This window comes from Dromiciops gliroides, chromosome 4 (genome assembly GCF_019393635.1).
Source record: "Dromiciops gliroides isolate mDroGli1 chromosome 4, mDroGli1.pri, whole genome shotgun sequence".
NCBI classification, from domain to species: domain Eukaryota; kingdom Metazoa; phylum Chordata; class Mammalia; order Microbiotheria; family Microbiotheriidae; genus Dromiciops; species Dromiciops gliroides.
The window spans coordinates 26,552,485-26,571,859 of record NC_057864.1 but is presented as its reverse complement, the minus strand read 5'-3'; the positions used below and the strand labels follow the sequence as shown (position 1 = coordinate 26,571,859).

The 19,375-nt window shown below is 52.7% G+C and overlaps 1 protein-coding gene and 1 long non-coding RNA gene across 3 annotated transcripts; one reads left to right on the top strand and one right to left on the bottom strand.

The window, feature by feature from the left end:
* Positions 1 to 3,799: 3,799 nt before the first annotated feature.
* On the bottom strand, positions 3,800 to 19,138 carry ORC1 (origin recognition complex subunit 1). Of its 2 annotated transcripts, none has more exons than XM_043964354.1 (17): positions 19,041 to 19,138; positions 17,877 to 17,979; positions 16,923 to 17,050; positions 14,681 to 14,847; positions 13,769 to 14,099; positions 11,439 to 11,706; positions 10,637 to 10,738; positions 10,232 to 10,475; positions 8,331 to 8,413; positions 7,935 to 8,036; positions 6,852 to 7,023; positions 6,284 to 6,391; positions 6,011 to 6,160; positions 5,806 to 5,925; positions 4,951 to 5,120; positions 4,273 to 4,360; positions 3,800 to 4,165 (listed from the first exon to the last, which is right to left on the bottom strand). In XM_043964354.1, the coding sequence occupies exons 2-17, from the start codon at positions 17,972 to 17,974 to the stop codon at positions 3,971 to 3,973; spliced, it is 2,526 nt and encodes an 841-aa protein (XP_043820289.1). In that variant the 5' UTR covers positions 17,975 to 17,979; positions 19,041 to 19,138; the 3' UTR covers positions 3,800 to 3,970. The 2 variants fall into 2 exon arrangements, with proteins under 2 accessions (XP_043820289.1, XP_043820290.1); XM_043964355.1 differs by having other exon boundaries at positions 17,877 to 17,976; positions 19,041 to 19,126.
* Positions 10,310 to 16,804, top strand: LOC122726556. The gene is made up of 3 exons (XR_006352798.1): positions 10,310 to 10,422; positions 14,626 to 14,829; positions 16,751 to 16,804. It is a non-coding gene; the product is annotated as an uncharacterized LOC122726556 (long non-coding RNA).
* Positions 19,139 to 19,375: the final 237 nt, after the last annotated feature.

The window sequence follows — 19,375 nt, the reverse complement described above, 5'->3', positions numbered from 1 at the left end:
ACTTAATAGTTGTGACCCTGGGCGAGCCACTCATTGCCCTGGGGAAAAAAAAAAAGCAGTTGTTTTCCTGATGAGTAGAAACTCAGAAGTGCTTTAATTTGCCTTTTCCTCAGTACATTTAGAACATTTTTTTCATCTGGTTGTTTATAGCTTGGATTTCTTCCATTGACCATTACACTTTTGACCATTATCTATTGAGGAATGTCTTTTAGTCATACATCTAAATCAGTTCCTTATACAGCTTGGAAATCAGAACTTTATCAGAGAAACTTCCTGCATAGATTTATTTTCCACTCTTCCCCTCATTTAACGCTTACCTTCTAATTTTAGTTGCATTGATTTTATTTATGCAACTAATTTAAAAAAAAATCAAAATTGTCCATTTGGTTTTTCTGTGAGTTCTGAGAAATTTCTATTCCATACCTCTAAATTTGTTCATGTGACCTTTTCTAAGTATGTATGGTGTGAGATGTTTTGTCTAAAATTAATTTGCCACACTGCTTTCCAGTTTTCATGGAAGCTTTTGCTAAATTGTCATTACCCCGGTAGCTGGGGTCTTTGGTTTTAATATTAGGTTTGCTTCTGTGTTATGGATATAATTGGTTCTACTATCAGCCTGTTTTCTAATCAGCATACGTTTTAATCATTGCTTGGTAGTATTGTTCTTTTGCTTATGAATTGCTCTCTGAATCTATCCTCCTCTCCCTGTACCCCTCCATTTGCTGCTGAGTTGAATGTATACCACTTTTTGTGTCCAACCTTGCTTTCACTGGTTCTGTTTAAAGTGCAGCTTACGTGAGTTGGCATGTTTCCTGTTCCTTTTTTGAAGTTTCCCGCTTGTGATATGAGCTATAACTCTACTCTCCTCCCTCCTTTTTTCCCCTAGTGTATTCCTGAGAAAAATGATTATTTTCTTATTGTATTAATAACCAATTTTGGGGGCAGCTAGGTGGCATAGTGGATAGAGCACCGGCCCTGGAGTCAGGAGTACCTGAGTTCAAATCCAGCCTCAGACACTTAACACTTACTACCTATGTGACCCTGGGCAAGTCACTTAACCCCAATTGCCTCACTTAAAAAAAACAACAGAAAACAAAACAAAACAAAATAACCCATTTTGTATTCTTAGTAGGGTTTTCCTCTTTTTACTTCCTCATTCAAAGGCCAGTACTTGTGAAGGCCAGGGCTGCCTCATAAGACTTTCTCCTCAATCTTGGGTGGGACCCCAATAAACTCTCCAACTAGGAGAGTTTATTTCTAATTAAAGTGTAAAGAGAATCTAGTTTAGGAGATTTCTGGCCCATTGTGTCCAATTTAAGTGATCTGGGTGGAGATGAGTCTCACTCATATGATCAAAGCCCCTCATTACCCCAAAACATTTCCCCCTTCCTCTTAATTTTTTTTTTTTTAGTGAGGCAACTGGGGTTAAGTGACTTGCCCAGGGTCACACAGCTAGTGTCAAATGTCTGAGGCCAGATTTGAACTCAGGTCCTCCTGAATCCAGGGTTGGTGCTTTATCCACTGAGTCACCTAGCTGCCCCCATCTTCCTCTTAATTAAAAAAAAAAATCCAATTTTATTTTTGGTTCTGAATTTTGACTGACAATTTGCTAGTTTTCTTCACAAGGTAGTATTAATGGTACTAGGCAGTGCTTACTTCCTATTTGACTATGAAATATATCCAGGAAGCTGTGGAAAAATTAAAACACTAATGCATTGTTAGTGGAGCTGTGAACTGATCCAACCATTCTGGAGAGCAATTTGGAATTATGCCCAAAGGGCTATAAAGCTGTGCATGCATACCCTTTGACCCAACAATACCACTTTTGGGTCTTTTCTCTAAAGAGATCATAAGAAAGGGAAAAGGACCCACATGTACAAAAATATTTATAGCTGCTTTTTGTGGTGGCAAGGAATTGCAAATTGAGGGGTTGCCCATCAATTGGGGAATGGCCGAACAAGTTGTGGTATATGAATGTAATGGAATTCTATTGTGCTGCAAGAAACAATGAGCAGGAGGAGTTCAGAGATACCTGGAAGGACTTGCATGAACTGATGAATGAGATGAGTAGAACCGGAACATTATACACAGTACCATCAACATTGTGTTGATCAACTGTGATAGACTAGATTCTTCTCACCAATACAACAGTACAAGAAAGTTCCAAAGGACTCATGATGGAAAAGGCTCTCCAAATCCAGGAAAAAAAACCACAAACCTGTGGAATATGGATGCTGATTGAACCATACTATTTCTTTTGTTTTTGATGCCATTTTAATTTTTTTTGAGGTTTTTCCTTTTTTTGCTCTGATTCTTATCTTATAACATGACTAATGCAGAAATATGTTTAATCTTATTATATATATATATAACCTATATCAGATTACCTGCTTTCTAGGGGATGGGGGGAGAAAAATTTGAAATTGGAAATCTTATATAAACAAATGTTGAAACTATCTCTACATTTAACTAGAAAATAATAAAATACTTTTATTTAAAAAATATATCAGGGCAGCTAGGTGGCGCAGTGGATAGAGCACTGGCCCCGGAGTCAGGAGTACCTGAGTTCAAAGCTGTGTGACCCTGGGCAAGTCACTCAACCCCAATTGTCTCACTTAAGGAAAAAAAATATATATATATAATATATCCAGGTTCTTTTTGGTAATGGTTTTTAGGTGATTGTTAAATTGTCTTTCATTTACCACACATTTTGGCTTTGATATTTCCTCTGTTCCTTGCTTATTAATAATTTTTTGTGCTTTTGGGACTGAGCTGCTAATTTGCCTTCCAAGCTTCTCCAGCACTCATTTCTTTTCCAGTTCCTCTAGAGCTCTCATTTAATTTGTAGTATCATTTTAAACTTAAGAATCTCTTCCATAATTTTTCAGGATTCTAGTTGATCTTGTGTTCAAGGTGTATTTTTTTTTTTGAGGCTTTACTTGTAGTTGGGAGGGATTTTCTTCTGGGTTTGTCTTGGTCATCTGTCTTTTTCTTTGGTGTCTTTTTTGTTTACTCACCTTCCCAGCTTTATTTACTAAATTGGGCCAGGTTGGTATTATAGGGTGTTCTCTCTGTTCTTCCAGGATCTGCAGTCCTTCAGTGACGCCTGAGTGGCCTGGGAAAACGACCCACTCGTTTTTCTCCTTGGATTTATTTCTTAATCACTCCTGGGTCTGGAGCTCTCACTAGATCTTTGCTGTCGTACTTGTGGATGAGCCTGGCAGTGCGCTTGTTTTGCTCTTTCTTACTAAGCACTGCTTGTGGGCATTCCCTTGGCTTACTTAGCAATCCTTTCTTCTTTGCACACTGACATCCTTCCTTGGCTCAGTTACAAGTATAAGCTCCCTGAGGGCAGAGCTGCTGTCTCACTGAATCATTTCAGCACATTCTTCTGTGAGTTTTGCTGCTCTGGGCATTTTCCTATGGCGTTATTTGGATGTTTTTTGGAGTGATAATGTCATGAGTTTGAGAGCTCAGTGCCTTTCCTCCGCCATCTTGGCAAATCCCAAATTGCCTGTCTCACTGAATGAACAAATGGAAAGAGTCAGGTCCTATCTCCCCACAAAACAGATCATTAAACTTTCCCAGTGACTTGAGGTGACCTTGCTTTCATGAATTGTCCAGATGGCTGAAAAATACTACCTTCCTCTCTCCCTTTGTCATAGCTTGGTTTTTACCAGAAGCAGTACTGAGGCCACGCCCCCTAGCCAGCCCTCAGGGGACTCTTGGAGCTGATGGGATGTTTCTGTATAGTAGGTGAATGTCAGGTTTTAAACACCTGCCTGGTAACAATGTTCCAACCCCCAGGATGTGTTAGGGAAAAATGAAATTTTTAATGTAAAATTGTAAACACATGATAAAACTATTTCCATTCAATATGAAAATGTCCCCTCTTAAAAAAATAAAAGCTGAATTTAAAAATAGCGACAATCTGTAATAAGTTAGGCCTTTTTTCCTGGCTTCCCCTTCTTCACTCTTCCTTCAGAGCATAGAGCACATCATCCTGGCTTACATTCAGGCGTACCCGCAGTAACAGGTCATTTTTACTTGGTTCCACCAGCAGGAGGCGGCAGGAGCCCAGGCGGGAGCACACAGCCATGGTCTGGGTCATGGTGGGATGCGGCAGACCCTCGATCCTGCACAAGGCCACGTGCTGCTGGTAGACCTACAGGAAGGCAGGGGGAGCAGAGGGGAAGCATGGGCTCAGATGTGCTAGAGGTCCCCCCACATCCCCAAGTGAGCCCACCCCTCCAGAGTCAGACCCAGACCCACCTGCTGAAGTGTGGCTTCCTCGAGGCCTGAGCGACGGAATTCTGCCAGGACGGCCCTCAGGAAGCCCTGCTCCAGGAGGGAGGCGTTCCTAAAGGAAGCCGAGAGACGAGGGTGCGCTCAGCACAGAGCCTGAAGCCCCAACACCCTCCTGAGGGACATCTGAGTGCAGCCACACAGACCTACCCGGTGTTCTCAGCCCTGTGTTAGGAAGACCTGACCCTGACCAGCTGTGGGGCCCTGGCCAAGTCATGTCACCTCAGTCTGCCTCCATTTCCTGCACTGGATTTTACAGGGGATATTTATAGCACCATTTCCCAGGGTTGTGGCGAGGATCAAAGGAGATCGCATCTATAAAGTGCTGAGCACAGGGCCTGGCACATAGTAGGTGCTTAATGAATAAATAAAATGCACATTCCTTTCCGTGGAAAACATCCCTTGTGCAGTAGAATATACTACCAGGTCTAAAACCCAAGCATCTGGCCAAACAGCAAGACCCCCCCCACACACTCCGGCTTGGTCACCTGCCAGACAACGAGGTTGCACAAGGTGACTTTGGGGTGGGAGCCAGTCAACGGCCAGTCCAGGGTCATGAGGCCTGTCTTCCCCAGGACCCAGGTTCACCCTTCCCTCTGGAATACATAAGGGATGGGTTGGGGGTACCAGGAAGGTCAGACTTACCTAATGGCCATTACATAAGAAGAGGAAAACATTTCTTCCACAGCTTCCAGGACGTGGGCCACCTTGACCCGGCCCGCGGACTCTGGCTTCTGGCTGGAGAACTCACTGATCTCCGTGGCTCGCCGGCAGATGTCCAGGCAGCGCCGGGCGTCCCCAGATAGGGCTGCGACCTAGAAGCCAGAGCATGCTGTCAGGGAGCCTGAGGACCGAGTGGCCTGTGCTCCGGGACTGTCTTAGTCTGCCGGGGCCACCTTCCACCGAGAGCCACAGGACCGCCTGCTCCTCGATGAAAACCACTGGCCAACAAGGACCGACCCTGGGCCGTCCGGAGCTTGTGGAAGGTTCAGACGCTTCCCTTACCCAGCGTGGCCACCAGAGGTCAGACCACCTTCCGGACCTTGCCGTTACCTGGGGAATCTCTCTCTGTACTTTGGAGACCAGACTGTTCTGTGCAGTGAGACAAACTGCCAACATCTAGGCATGCCTGTGGGCCAGGAAAGGCCCTCCCTACATGGGGGAGACAACTGTCCGGGCACAGGGGCAGGCCCTTGTTGTCATCCTAACACTGCCCCGCCACACACTATCCCATTGCCACCAAAGCAGTGGATGCACAGTGCCAAGCCGGAGGTGCCCTGAGGAAGGTGACCAGGATGGGGGCGGGCTCTGAGGAGCCGGGGAGGCCTGGCTTTTGAGAGGGAAGGGAAGAAATACTCAGAGCCGCCCGAGAAGGAGCAGAACAACAAGGTGTGTCAGAGCCAGCTCTTGGCTTGAGATCACCCCGTTAGGCATGTGCCAGCACACTGCGGGGCACTGGGGACCTTGCCCATGCTCATAATAAACATGGAGAATGCCGACCTTCCTGGACACCAGCTGGATGGCATCCTCTTCGAAGGCCTTCACGCCTTCCAGGCGGGACTCGATGATCTCCCGCAGCTGCTTAAAGGTGTAAGGCTGGAAGGACATCCTGGTAAGGCCCTAAGAAGGCAGAGGGGGCGGAGCTTAGCTAGAGATGCCCGACAGGGAGGCCCCGCCCCAGCCCCTGCCGGCCCCACCCCCTCACCAGGCGGCTGGCCACTCTGCTCATCAGCATCCTCTCGGGCAGGTCCATGGTGTTGGCGATGGCCAGGACGATGAGCTGGCTGCCACAGCGACTGGGCCAGTCAAACAGGTTGTACAACACATCCTGTTTCGGGGTCCACAGGAGGTCAAGCTGGGAGAGAGCGATGCCAAGAGGCAGATGGTGAGTGAGGCCCCCTTTCAGACCCTGACTTCGGCTCTGGCCTGGGCGGGTGAGCCCCCCTCCCAGCCCGCAGCACAGCCCCACCTCCCTCACCTCGTCCATCAGCAGCAGGGTGGTCTCCTGGCCGGGCGCCGGCTTGCTGAACTGCCTCTGCAGCAGCTCTGCGGCGTGGCTGGCTGTGGCCTTCTGTCCCATGAGCTTCTGCATTAGGAAGACGAGCAACGCTGAGGCCCTGCGGCTCCGGGTGCCCCTGCCTCTGCCCCACCCCTGGGTCAAATGGGGGTGCGTGCTGCCAAGCCCAGGCACCAGGAGGAAGTGTCCCTGTAGCCTCATGGCTCCCTGGGCCCTCCACAGCTTGGCCCCAGCTTTCACAGGGCTCTGCTCTGTTGTTCCACCTTCCCACTCGACGGGCGTCCAGCCCCTGGTCTTGCCTGATGCCCCTCTTTTTCCTTAAGTCCTTCCCTCTCTTCAGGCCTGGCCCAGATTCCCCGCCCCCAAGCAGCCCACAGCCCCATGTCCTGCCCCAAACTGATGCCTAACTTTGTGCCTCCTTCAGGCATGTCTGGCTCAGGTGCCACCCTCCAGCCCTGTGGTGGCCAAAGCCCCCGGGAGGCAGCCATTGCATCATCCTTTACAGCCGTATCCACGGTGCCCAGCTCACCTGCAGGATCTGCACGTAGGCCTGATGGGGCTCGGTCAGCTTCATGCCGTTGACCTCGACATAGCGGAAGGAGGGCAGCTCTTCCGCCTGAGCGGCCCGCTGAAGACAGCGCACCACCTCGTGCACGATGGCTGTCTTCCCAGTCCCAGGGACCCCAGAAATGTACATGCACCTAGAGCAGGAAGGGGAGCTGTTGGCAGGGCTCCATGCAGGCTCTGGCACAGGCTCAGGGGCTGGGGAGCTGAACAGGGTGCCTGTGGTATGCTGCTTTTATTTACTATTTTTTTTTTTTAATTTTTAGTGAGGCAATTAGGGTTAAGTGACTTGCCCAGGGTCACACAGCTAGTGTTAAGTGTCTGAGGTCAGATTTGAACTCAGGTACTCCTGACTCCAGGGCCGGTGCTTTATCCACTACACCACCTAGTTTCCCCCTTTTTATTTACTATTTATGGCTCTTTACCACATCAAATACGATTCCTGACTTTGGCATTCAAGGTCCCCTCGTCTGGATCTGATCAATCTGGCCTGATTCTGCCCCCGCCCCATTTCTTGAAGCCTGTGCTCTAGCCAGACTGAGGCTTGACCCTCCGTGACCGTCCTGCCTCTTGCAGGGCACTGAGTGCCCCATCCTGCACCCCTCCCTCATCCTTTCCAGTGGCCCTGCCAAGACCCAATTCCTGCAGGCTCCCCTGGCTCCATGTCTGAGGGAGCCCTCCCATAACTGTCAGACCCCCACCTGCCCCTGTGAAATGGGGAACGCATGCCCGGTGACAGGGGCACCTTCCCTGGAGAAGACCCCCCAGGCCCCATTGGTCACAAGGTCCTAGAGAAAAGCACCGTGTCTTGTTCCACCTTTTCAGCCACAAGGCCCTTGAATGGAGCAGATGCTCTGTGCACGTTAGGCACGGCAGGAAGGGGCGGTCCGAGGGTCTCAGACCCTCTGGGATTCTTTGGCTGTTGTGTCCAAGGAGGGCCCAGTCTGCTGCAAAGGGCTGAGGACTCGGCACGCTCTCGGCCTTTTCCAAGGCTCCCCTGATAAGACAGGCCTTGACTCCCCCACATCGTGGGGCCCAGGGTACTCACCCTCCTGTCCCGTCAAGAAGTTTGCTTTCCACAAAATTGTAGACATCTTGGAACTCCTGCTCCCTGCAAGGCAGAGACTCGGGCACAAAAGAGACGTGCAGCCTTGAAGGGGAGGCAAATGGGCAGGGGAAAGACTTGAGGATGGGCCGAAAGCACGGCCTCAGTCCTCCCCACCACCCTGGCTGCTCCTTCCCTCCCCAGGTCCCTGTATCCATCCAACTCTTGGTCTACACCATCCCCCACTGAGCTTTTCTGAATCAGGCAGAAGACTCAGACCTGATGGTCCTCTGACCCCTTCTCAGAAGCGAAGCCTAGGCCCTTCATCACATTCCACGGTACACAAATCAGGGGTCAGAACTCATTTCTGTCCTGTAAAAAGGGCATAGGGTCACTCACCTCATCCGGGCCTCTTCAAGTATGTTGGTGGGGTCCTGGGCAGCCTGTCTGCGCCTGCGGATCTGGGGGGTCCTGAGCTTAGACTGCAAGAAAGGGGAAATGGTCTCTGAAAGAGACTGTAGCCAAGGCACATGACCAATGCTGGCACGCCCCATCTCTACAGACCAGGGAAGAGCGGCACCCTTTCCACTTAAGCCAATGTGAAACCTCAAGGACTCTCCCTTCCTACGCCACACCCACTAGCACCTCTCTCCTTTCCTGTCAGCTCTCTGCCTCAGTTTCTCTGTGCCTCTCAGGCCTATCCATGGGTGCTGTCTGGTCTGGGATGATTAACTCCTGGCACAGGCTGCTTATGCAAGTGAATGCCTGCTCTCGATGGCCCCTGGGCTACATACTAGGGAAACAAAGTCAGAAATGAAGCAGCATGTTCTCAAGGTGCTTCCCCTTAAAGTGAAGCAGCTGAGGGCTGGCTCCCTACCCCTGGAAGCATTCAGGAACGAGAGCTAACGGCTGACACTACTATGATGCTTTAAGGGTTGCAAGGCAGTGTTCGGACAGTCTGACTGAAACCCAGCGCTCTCTATCCTCGGCTATCCCACGGCCCCAAGGAAGTGTCTGGACGAGCACTCTGGAGGGGTGGAAGATGATTCACCCCTTGGGGATCCTGTCAGCCACCCTCGAATAGCCTTATGGTATAGGCCATGGGACAGACACCCCATGATCTATTATTATCTTGCCACAGATCCCCCAGAGCCAGTAGCTTGGTTTGATATAGGGACTAAAAAGACGTCAGTGGGGGGCAGCTAGGTGGCGCAGTGGATAAAGCACTGGCCGTGGATTCAGGAGTACCTGAGTTCAAATCTGGCCTCAGACACTTGACACTAAATAGCTGTGTGACCCTGGGCAAGTCACTTAACCCTCATTGCCTCAATTAAAAAAAAAAAAAGCCATCAGTGGCTCAGTCAATCAACCAGCATTTATTAAGCATCACCACGTGCTGGGGATTGTGCTAAGCCCTAGGGATACAGAGAAAGGCAGAATAAAATAAAGTAAGGCAGAAACAAGGCCCTGGCTTTCAGGCTCAGAAGGACCTTTGAGATCATCCAGTGCAGTCACCTCATGCCTCTTCAACCCTTCCTCTCTTCACTTCTCTTTCCTTATCCACTGGTTCCTTCTCTGTGGCCCACAAACCATCTCATATCTCCCCCATCCTTAGAAAAACCTTTTGACATCATCACCCCCCCCCTCCCAAACTATCAGCCCCCATCTCGTCCTCTCCCCTCCCTTTCCCAGCCACACTCAGGGCACAGCTGTCTATACCTGTTGCCTCCAGTCCCCTTCCTCTCATTTAACCCCCTCAGAGTTGCAGGACATCTCTCCTTTGGGATGCTCTCAGCTCAGTGGGCTTTTGTGGTCCCGATCTGGACTTCTTCCTACCAAACTGCCCTTTCTCAGCCTCCTTCACTAGACCACTCTCCACGTCTGGCGTGCCCCTCAAGGCTGTCCTGAGCCCCCCTCTCTCCTCTCTCTAGGTAACCTCATCAGCTCCCACTGCGCCAACTATCAGGCATCTCCAACTCAGCATGTCCATCTCAGACCTGAGCAGCCCCTTTATTTTTTTGTTTTAGTGAGGCAATTGGAGTTAAGTGACTTGCCCAGGGTCACACAGCTAGTAAGTGTTAAGTGTGAGGCCGGATTTGAACTCAGGTCCTTCTGCATCCAGGGCCGGTGCTCTATCCACTGCACCACCTAGCTGCCTCTGAGCAGCCCCTTTAGAGGAGCTTGTGTTTTCAGTCCTGGGGATAACCGAGGCCTCTGCTGCCAGGGCCACGTTTCTGGAGGCTGGTGCCGTCAGTCCTCACAACCCGCCCCACCAGAAAATCTAGCAGAGAGGGCCTTACTGATTTTTTGGGGGTCCTAGAAGGAGTCTTAGAAGGGGTCCTGGAAGGGGTTGTCTGTACAAAAGATGTTCTGGAAGAGTGCCAGGTGCTGACCGCAGCACTCTGTCGTCCTCGGCGTCTGTGGGGTGTGCAAGGCTCTTCTTCTTCCTCAAGGATGCTGCAGTCAGAGCTGGAGGTTTCGTTGTCTCCTGGTAAATATTCTTCATCTTTATCTTCTGAGTCATGTTTGCTGTTACCTGGAGTTCTAGGGAGGGGAGGAGGGCACACTCATCCCTGACATTCAGCATTCAAAGACAAAACGAGGGCACGAGGGCCAGGGCTTGCTGAAAACAAAGGGGAGCTCGCTGGGGGAGTGGGGTTGGGTGGGAAGGCAGCACCATTTCCCCTGCAAACATGAATTCTTACCTTAAAGCCTCCTTGACCTTTCTCAAGGACTTGCACAGCGGCTTCTTGCGGCTCGGTGGGGTCTCCGCCCCGTCCTCCTTGGAGTCTGCATTTTTGACCATCCTGCAAAAAGGCCCAGAGACATCACTGGAAGAAGGGGGGCTCACGCACCACAGATGGAAGCCGGGGACGAGCCTGCTAAGAAGCTGCTGGGGCTTTGGCCTTCCTAAGGACATAAACACCCCATACGCTCCCCTGTGTTAAGCTCGGGTCAAATGTGGAGGTGACAGGGGCCCTAGGCCTTTGGTGACCAGCAGTGCACAGCAGGGAGTGCACCAAACTCGCTGCCTGAATGTGCATCTGTGCAGGCACAGATACATCAGAGCCGAGTGTGCCCAAGTGCCCCGAGCCTTGGTTCCCCCATCATAAAAAGGGGCTATCGTGCACTCCCTAATCCATCAGGTTTGCTCTGACTGAGAAGGGACCTGGGAGCGGGGTCATTAAATGTCCGGCCAAGGGATGTGCTGGGCATTCAGACCCAGGGAGGGACACTGCTCTAACACCTGCCCAAGTCCCCCGAGTGCCTGAATCCCAGGGTTAGGTACCCAGAAGCAAGGACGATGACTCATCATGCCCAAAGAGCGAGCAGTTCCCCGTAATCGCTGGTCCTGGCCATTTCTGCAGCCTTTCACACACCCCAGTCTATCAGTGGGAGGGGGGCTTCACTAGCTACCAAAGCCACATGCTAAATGGAAGCCATGCGTGGCCGGCAGCGCCTGTATGAAGAGGCACCATCGTGCGTGTCCCCTGCATCGTGACTCACCTGGGCCTCAAGACCATGGGGGGAGTGGCCTCCACAGCCTCCCAGAGAGGAGCGATTCTCATCTCATTAGTCTCTGCCTCCTTCTGATCTGCTGGAAGGGCTCGAAGCCCACCATTGACACGAGTTTTCTTACAAGGTGAAGGGGTCACAGGGGAGGTCACTTTCCGTTTAGGTGGTCGAGAAGAGCTACAGGGACTGTCATCGGGAAACTTAGGCTGGGCGAGCTTGAGGCGAGTGTGGGGAGACTTGCAGGGTGTCCTCTGGGGACCTGGGGTCCAAGAGAGATCATTCAGAAGGGAGAAATGTGAGCCGTGTACCTAGTCGGGTGCCCCCCTGTAACCCAGGCTGGCGCGGTAGCATCTACAAGACAAAGGTGAATCTTCCACTGTGGAGACCCCAGTGACTGTGGTTCTGACTGTGAAGCAGGGCACGAGGAGAGTAGCTGCTTGGGCTCCCCAGGCTTGGGCCCAGCAGCAGAGACAGCATCCCCAGCTGCCATACGGGCTCTGTGCAGTGTAAACGGAAAGGGCTGAGCCTCGACCACTCAGTTCCCTTGAAAACAGAAAACCGGGCAGGAAGGCGACCCCTTTACTTGGCGCTGTCACTAACGGCCCTGACCTCAGCGTCAAGCTCGAACTCCTCCCGCTCCTAGAGAAGACCAATAATTCACTGGCAAAAATATTCAGGAGACAGTGACCTGGGAGGGCTGCACAAAACACACCAAGGATGGCCAGTGGTTGGGGCGCCTTGGCCACATATCCAGAGGGAACATGGCAGGCGAGAAGGACAGAGAGGAGCAGAGAAGCGCAGCGTGTCAAGAGCACAGAACAGCGGCCACAAGTCTAGAGCCTAGAGAAGCGAGCTCTGGGGAGCAGCAGAGCGCAGGCTCCATCGAGAATACGCTCGCCTAAATGAGACACCGAAACCACCACTGGTGTCAGCGGCAGCGGCAACGGCAGGTGGGGGTACTGGAGACCACCCGCACAGACCTTGGCACAGACAGGCCTGACACCCTGGGCGGGGATTGGAGCTACTCAGACGCCCACTAGGGCTCTCTCTGCCAAAAGACAAAAACATTTGGACCTGCCTCAATGACACCTCCATTCTCCAGAGGGAGAGGAAGTGGTGAGGGAAGCTGGAAGTAGGAACAGGGGGAGCCCGGCAGAGAAGGGCCGGCCTGGGAAGGAGACAGTAAGGGCAGCATCTAGCCCTTCTCAGTGAGCTCAGGTCACCGGGCCTGACCACATTATAGCCTGGCATACTGAAGACTTGGTAGAGATTTGTGGGTGGTCGCTGAAAAAGAGAATGACAGATGGGCCTCGAAACTTGAAAGTTTCAAAAGAGGGCAAACCTCTGAAGTCTACATAAGCCGGTGATTCCCAAGAGGAGACACCCAAGAAGCGCCCATGGCAAAGTCCAGAACCTAACCTGGATTCGTCCTGAAGTTCTAGAAGAGATTATTAGGAGGGCATTTTTTTTTTTTTAGTGAGGCAATTGGGGTTAAGTGACTTGCCCAAGGTCACACACCTAGTAAGTGTTAAGTGTCTGAGGTACTCCTGATTCCAGGGCCGGTGCTCTATCCACTGCGCCACCTAGCTGCCCCTAGAAGAGATTATTAAAGGGATGTTGAGTACTGAGAAAGGGAAGGGCTAAGTCCAGAGAGCCAGCTTGGCTTTATCCAGAAGTATGCCTGGAGGCAGCTGGGTGCCACAGTAGATAAAGCACAGAATCCTGACCTGAATTCGAATCCTGCCTAAGACATGTCTGCCTTTGTTTCCTCCTCTGTAAAAATGGGTCACCATGAGGATTTATAAAGTGCTTAGTAGCCCAGTGCCTGGTGCACACGCATGCAACACACACAGACACACAGACACACACACACACACACACACACACACACACACACACACACACGCTCGAGCTGATGCTAACTCAGAAGAAACCCCTGCAAATTCATCTCCCTCCTGCTTTGCGAGGGTTCCTGGATCTGAATCACAGCAAAGGGATCTGACTGTGTCTCTCATGCTACCTCCCAGTAGACACACAGAAGAGGGACGACGTAGCTGGCATTCCTGACCAGTGCGCTGGGCCCATCTCATGTCCAACCTGGAGGGGAAGGGAGAGAATCAAGGCGGCCCATGGGGGATTGGCCTTGGCGAGCGAGGGGCCGAGGAATGAGTCAGAGGATGTGGGGGAAGATGGGGAGCTCTTTGCAGATGGCCTCAGCTGCTGGGGTGAGGGAGACAGGACTCCCTCTCTGTCACTCACTGTGAGAACAGAAAGGCAGCTGGTCCCAATGCTGTTCACATTTAGCTGTGCTCGAGACTTACTCCCAAGATCCAGCCGCTTTCTGGCTCGGGGAGGGGTGGAGGAACGGGGAGTTCGGCCGGCACGTATCTCCCGGGAGGGACAGGACTTGGAAGTGGAATGCCGTGACTCTATGCGTCCGATGCCCCGCTCGGCCGTGTTGCTGGGCCTGGCTCCCACGGCCTTGGGTGAGGCGTTGTGCTGAGGACTCATCTCATGGGGCTTCTTCATCTCGGCGAGCAGCTTCGGGGCCAGTGGGCGGAAGCACCTGTTGTCCCAGGAAAGTTTGACATAGAAGGTCTGGGCATCTTTCTGCCCCTTCGGCACCTCCTCCTCTGGGGCCAAAGCCACCACCTGCATTAGAAAGTAGGAAGACTGAGGAAAAAAGACAAAAAGGGCGAGAGGGGCATGAACCCCACCGGGAGCCATCTCACTGCCAGGGCAGCGGTTCCTTCCTTCCCAAAGTCATCACCAAAGCTTATGTCCAAAATCTGAGGATTGCGAGGAAATCTGGAAGGGCTTAAGAAAGCAAGAAGAATAGAAGAGTGAGTGAGTGAGTGTGTGTGTGTGTGTGTGTGTGTGTGTGTGTGTGTGTGTGTGTGTGAGAGAGAGAGAGAGAGAGAGAGAGAGAGAGAGAGAGAGAGAGAGTGAGAGAGACACCCTGACCTGAAAGGAGACAGGAAGAAAGCCTCTGTCCCTTCTTTCCATCTTGGATCACCTGAGATAGGAGGAGGAGCCCTGGGAGGAGTTCAGGGCAGCACACAGCGTATTCCTTGTATTCCTTTAAATGTAGATTCCCCCGCTCCTTGCATCCTCTCTCTTGGCAAAACCAAGCCCACATGAACATGTTCAATGGCTCTGCCCCTTTTCACATTCCCAGGAGGCCCAGGCGATGATGAAGAGAGGCAGAAACAGAAGCTTAAAGAGCTACTCACCTGAACCTGGCTGAGGAGGCTCTCGACACTAACATCCCTCGGAGGATCTTCATACCAGAATATCTCCTGCTTGGCAGCCTCTCGGCCCAGCAGCTTACGCTTGCTGATGGGGATCTCGCTCAAGCGAATGAACCACTGGACCACAGCGTGTGAGTTGGACTCAGAATCTAACAGAGACAGAGCAGGAAGAGAAATGAGAACTGCAAGCACCCCTTGTGGTGAGGGCACTGGAGGCCGGCAGAGCCAGCACCCCCCACAGTAGTTGGTTTCCCTTTTGTATTCTTTTTTTTTGCAGGACAATGGGGGTTAGGTGACTTGCTCAGGGCCACACAGCTAGTAAGTATCAAGTGTCTGAGGCTGGATTTGAACTCAGGTCCTCCTGAATCCAGGGCCAGTGCTTTATCCACTGAACCACCTAGGTGCCCCAGGTTTCCCTTTTGGTAACAAGCTGGCCACATCTAGAGTCAGAAAACCTCAGTCTGAGCCCCGACTCTGCCACTTCTTACTTGTAGGCTGTTGTGCCAATCACAATCCTCTCCAGGCCTTAGCTTCCTCACAAGTAAGATGAGGAAGAGCTTCTTAGCTTGGGGCCCGTGGACTTTTTTTTTTTAGTGAGGCAATTGGGGTTAAGTGACTTGCCCAGGGTCACACAGCTAGTAAATGTCAAGTGTTTGAGGCCAGATTTGAACTCAGGTACTCCTGACTCCAGGGCCAGTGCTCTATCCACTGTGCCACCTAGCTGCCCCCCGGACTTGTTTTTTTATTTTTAAATTTTTTTTAGTGAGGCAATTGGGGTTAAGTGACTTGCCCAGGGTCACACAGCTAGTTAAGTGTTAAGCGTCTGAGGCTGGATTTGAACTCAGGTACTCCTGACTCCAGGGCCGGTGCTCTATCCACTGCACCATCTAGCTGCCCCGGGGACTTGTTTTTTAAAAACACATTTTGATAACTTTATTTTAGGCCCTTAAGAAGGTGATTCACCAGCGTGATTGTGTGGACAACCCCTGGGCAGGGTGACCTCTACAGGTCAATACCAGTTTGTTTGTAGCAGCCACAGACACCCAGATGCTAAATAAGCCAGGCAGACAACCTAGGCCAGCACTCAAAGAAACCAAGAGACATACAAATCAAACATGTCCAGGAAAGACAGAAAATGCAGCTTTGACCTTGTTCCCCACCAACACTGCTGGGGGTCCTCACAGCTCCCCCAGGCGGTCTCCCTGGAAGCCAGGTAGCATGGGCTCAACTCCCAATCAGCCCCACTGCTGTGGCCACTCTCCAAGACACCCCGAGCCCCAAGTCCCTTAGGATGGAGCCTGCCCACACCCTCCCATTTAAAAGTGTTTCCCTCATCAGCGGTTCTTCCTCTTGGGGTTCAAGCTTCCACTGGACCGACCCTCGGTGCCCTCCAGCCCTCCCTTCCTCTGTGTGATGGGAGCCATTCCTCACTCCCGACTCTCTCCTGGCCCATCTTCCACACAGCTTTCATCACCTCCAGCTCCAAGAAAGGGCCTCTGCCAATGCTGCTTGTGTCAAAAGGCCACTCCCACCCCCCCACCCCCTCCCCTGCTCATGGATGGTTATTTAACAGCTCCCATAGCAAGGTTTCTGTCTCTTAGCTGCCTTATTCTAGCCCCTCCCAGAGAACAGGCCATCAACCTCCTGGGCTGGTGCTGGAAAAAGGGCCACTAGGGGGCGCCACAGTGCACAGAGTGCTAGGCCTGGAGTCACATCTTCCTGAGTTCAAATTTGACCTCAGACACTTACTAGCTGTGTGACTCTGGGCAAGTCACTTCCCCCTGTTTGCCTCAGTTTCCTCATGTGTAAAACGAGCCAGAGAAGCACATGGCAAACCACTCCAGTATCTGTGGCAAGAAAACCCCAAAGAGGGTCACAGAGAGTCGGACGGGACTGAAAAATGATTGAATAACAGTAAGAGCTGGAAAGGACTCCAGAAATTATCCAGCCTCACCCTTTCATTTCAATACAGAGAAAACCACTTTTCTGTCCTCTGATATAGTAGACGCACACAACTGGTAACCTCTTTCTTTCTCCTTTCCTTGATTCTAGGACCCCACTTTTGGGCAGTTTCCCCTCCCTCGCCTCTCAAGGACAGGCAACAAGAGTCCTTACCTCCCAGAGGAGGGTGGAGAGGGTGGGGTAGGCGTTGATGGGCTCAGTCCCTCCCAGCTGCAAGGGCCCTTAGCTCCAAGGACTGGTCCGAATTTCCCAGGGGACTCACCATCCCTGCAGAGCTTGAGCAGTTTAGCAACATAGGGGTTGTCGTCATCGTGCCCCTCGACCAACACGAAATCCCCAACACTGATTTGGAATTGGATGTTGCCGCTCGAAGCTGTCACACAAATACTTCTGCAAAGCAACCCCAGGGACAGATTGGCTCAGGGTACAGGAAAATCAAGGCACCAAGACCCTCAGGCCAGAGAAGAGAACGTGCCAGTCAAGCCTGAGAGATCTCAGGCCCAGCTGGCCTCCTCCAAAAGGGACAAAGTGTCATGGGGATGTGTGCCTGGGGCGAGGAGGGGAGGAACAGAGGTGGACTGGGGCCTCCAGGGCCTCTGCAATAAGGACAGCACAGGCCAACTGCATCCCAGGAATGAGGCCCAGGAGACTCTGCCCCCCTCTGCCTGGAGGGGAGAACAAAGGCAAGGCCAGTGACATCTACCCACTCCAAGTCTGGCTACAAGAAAGTCGGCTCCAAACAGATGCAAGTCTTCCTTTTCAAAGAGGAGCTGACAACCTTCTTCCCCCGGCTTCCTTCACTTTTCACCCTAAGCCTCACCTTCTGCAAGAGGACCAGGGGAAGACCCTCATCTCGGAGTTCTCCCTGCCACGCCCCCCCAGTGCATCCTGTCTATAACTTCCTGTACACTGTTGTTAGTGTGTTTGCTGTCTTCCCTCCAGGCCGGGGACTGTCTCTGGCCTTTCTTCACTCCCACAGACACCTAATAAATGCTTGTTGGCTTGATTGTAACATTGGGATCCAGTAAAAAAAAAAAAACACAAAAAAACCACCAAACCCTTGAAATTATTCTTCCCAACCAGTGGAAGCCCCTGACCCAACAGAGGCCACACCCTACACAGAGCAGGAGAGCCCCGCTGCAGGGCCTGGGAAGCCCCCCGAAATTCTGATCACTCCCTAATTAAAAATTGGTCCCCATATCACCGAGGCCCTTACTTGTAGAGTTTGTGGTGGAGTTTTCTGTCATAGAGCTCATAGTCGATCCATGAATACTGTCGCTTGACCTTGTGCCTCATGAAGTAGCGGTTCCTCATGGCTTCTGGACCCGAGTGGGGAGTGCAGGAGAAAAGAGTACAGATGATCAGAAGCCAGCCTGGTCCCCTGGGGACCTCCTGGGGAGGCGCTTCTCCTCCGGATGAGGGCGAGTTTAAGTGACCTGGGCTTTTCAGAGGTTTTGCCCCAAGGAAGCTGTCAGCCTTAACACAATGAACTTGGCCCTGGGCCTTGCTGGGCCCACCTGCCACAAAGAGCCCGCCCTTTTCCCGGGCACCGGCTCCACTGCTGGGTTTCATAGGAATTAGGGGCTGGCCGGGGCCAAAGTGCCCAGCAGCCCCAGGGACCATGTGTAGGGAGCCCAGGAGAGCCGGGGCACACAGCAGCTGCCTAATGAAGGCTCACTGATTTCCAGCAGGTAATGGCTGGGGATCCCAGGGCTGGAGCTGGAGAGGCCGGCAGAGGTCAAAAGGTCAAGGGCCCAAAGCCTAGGGATGCTTCTGATATAGAAGGCCCCTCCTCTAATTCCCCGGGGGATGGGGGTGGGGTCAGTGCAGCCCACCCCCCAGCATTTACTGAGTGCCAGGGTCCCCCCCCATGGAAGGATCATGGACTCCAGCTGGCCCATAGACTGACCTTGGACAGTCCAGTAATGGCCCCTCCCTCGGCGGAGGAGGAAGCCCCCGCCCCAGGACTCCAAGGGCGGGTCCCAGGACTCGCCTCCCGCCCTCCCTGGTGCTTCTGATAAAGAACCCAGTCCCTCCCCCACCCAGAGCTCCAACTAAGGAAGGGGGTGGGGGTGCCCCGTGGCATCCTGGGCAGGAAGTCCCCTTCCCCCGGGTTTCCTCCTCGGTAAAATGAGCGCCCAGGGCAGCCCGGCCCCATTTCAGCCCGCTCCGGGGCTAGGACCTCCTCCTCCTCCCCCCGGTGCCTCAGTTTCCCCGTGTGTAAAGGAGGGGGTGGCCTCCGAGCCCCTCCCCCACCCTTCCCGGCCCGGCCCTCTTTAGGGCTAGGCCTGCTGCCCCGTGCCTCAGTTTCCCCGTGTGTAAAAGGAGGGGGTGGCCTCCAGGCCCCCCGCACCCCGGCCACCCCGGCTCCCCAGCTCACCCTCTCCGCCCCGCGCTTCTTCCGCAGCTCCGCGTGCGGCTGCTCCCCGAGCTACCTCCGGGAGCGCTGGAAAGAAGCTTGAAATAAAAAAAATTCGCGCCAAGTCGAGTGTGGCCCCGCCCCTCGCGTCACGCATAGGTCCCTCCCTCCCCCCCTCGTACGTCCGGAGCCCGCGCCTTTGTCTCCGCCTCTCTCCCTCTTCTACCCCTCCCAGATCCGAAAGGTCGCTCGACGTCCGGGCGCTCCGCCCCTACGGGCCCCTCCCCTCTTGCCTCACGTCCGACGTCATCATTGCGCCGCCACATTTGGGCAGGCGGAGGCGTCGCGGTCGCGCG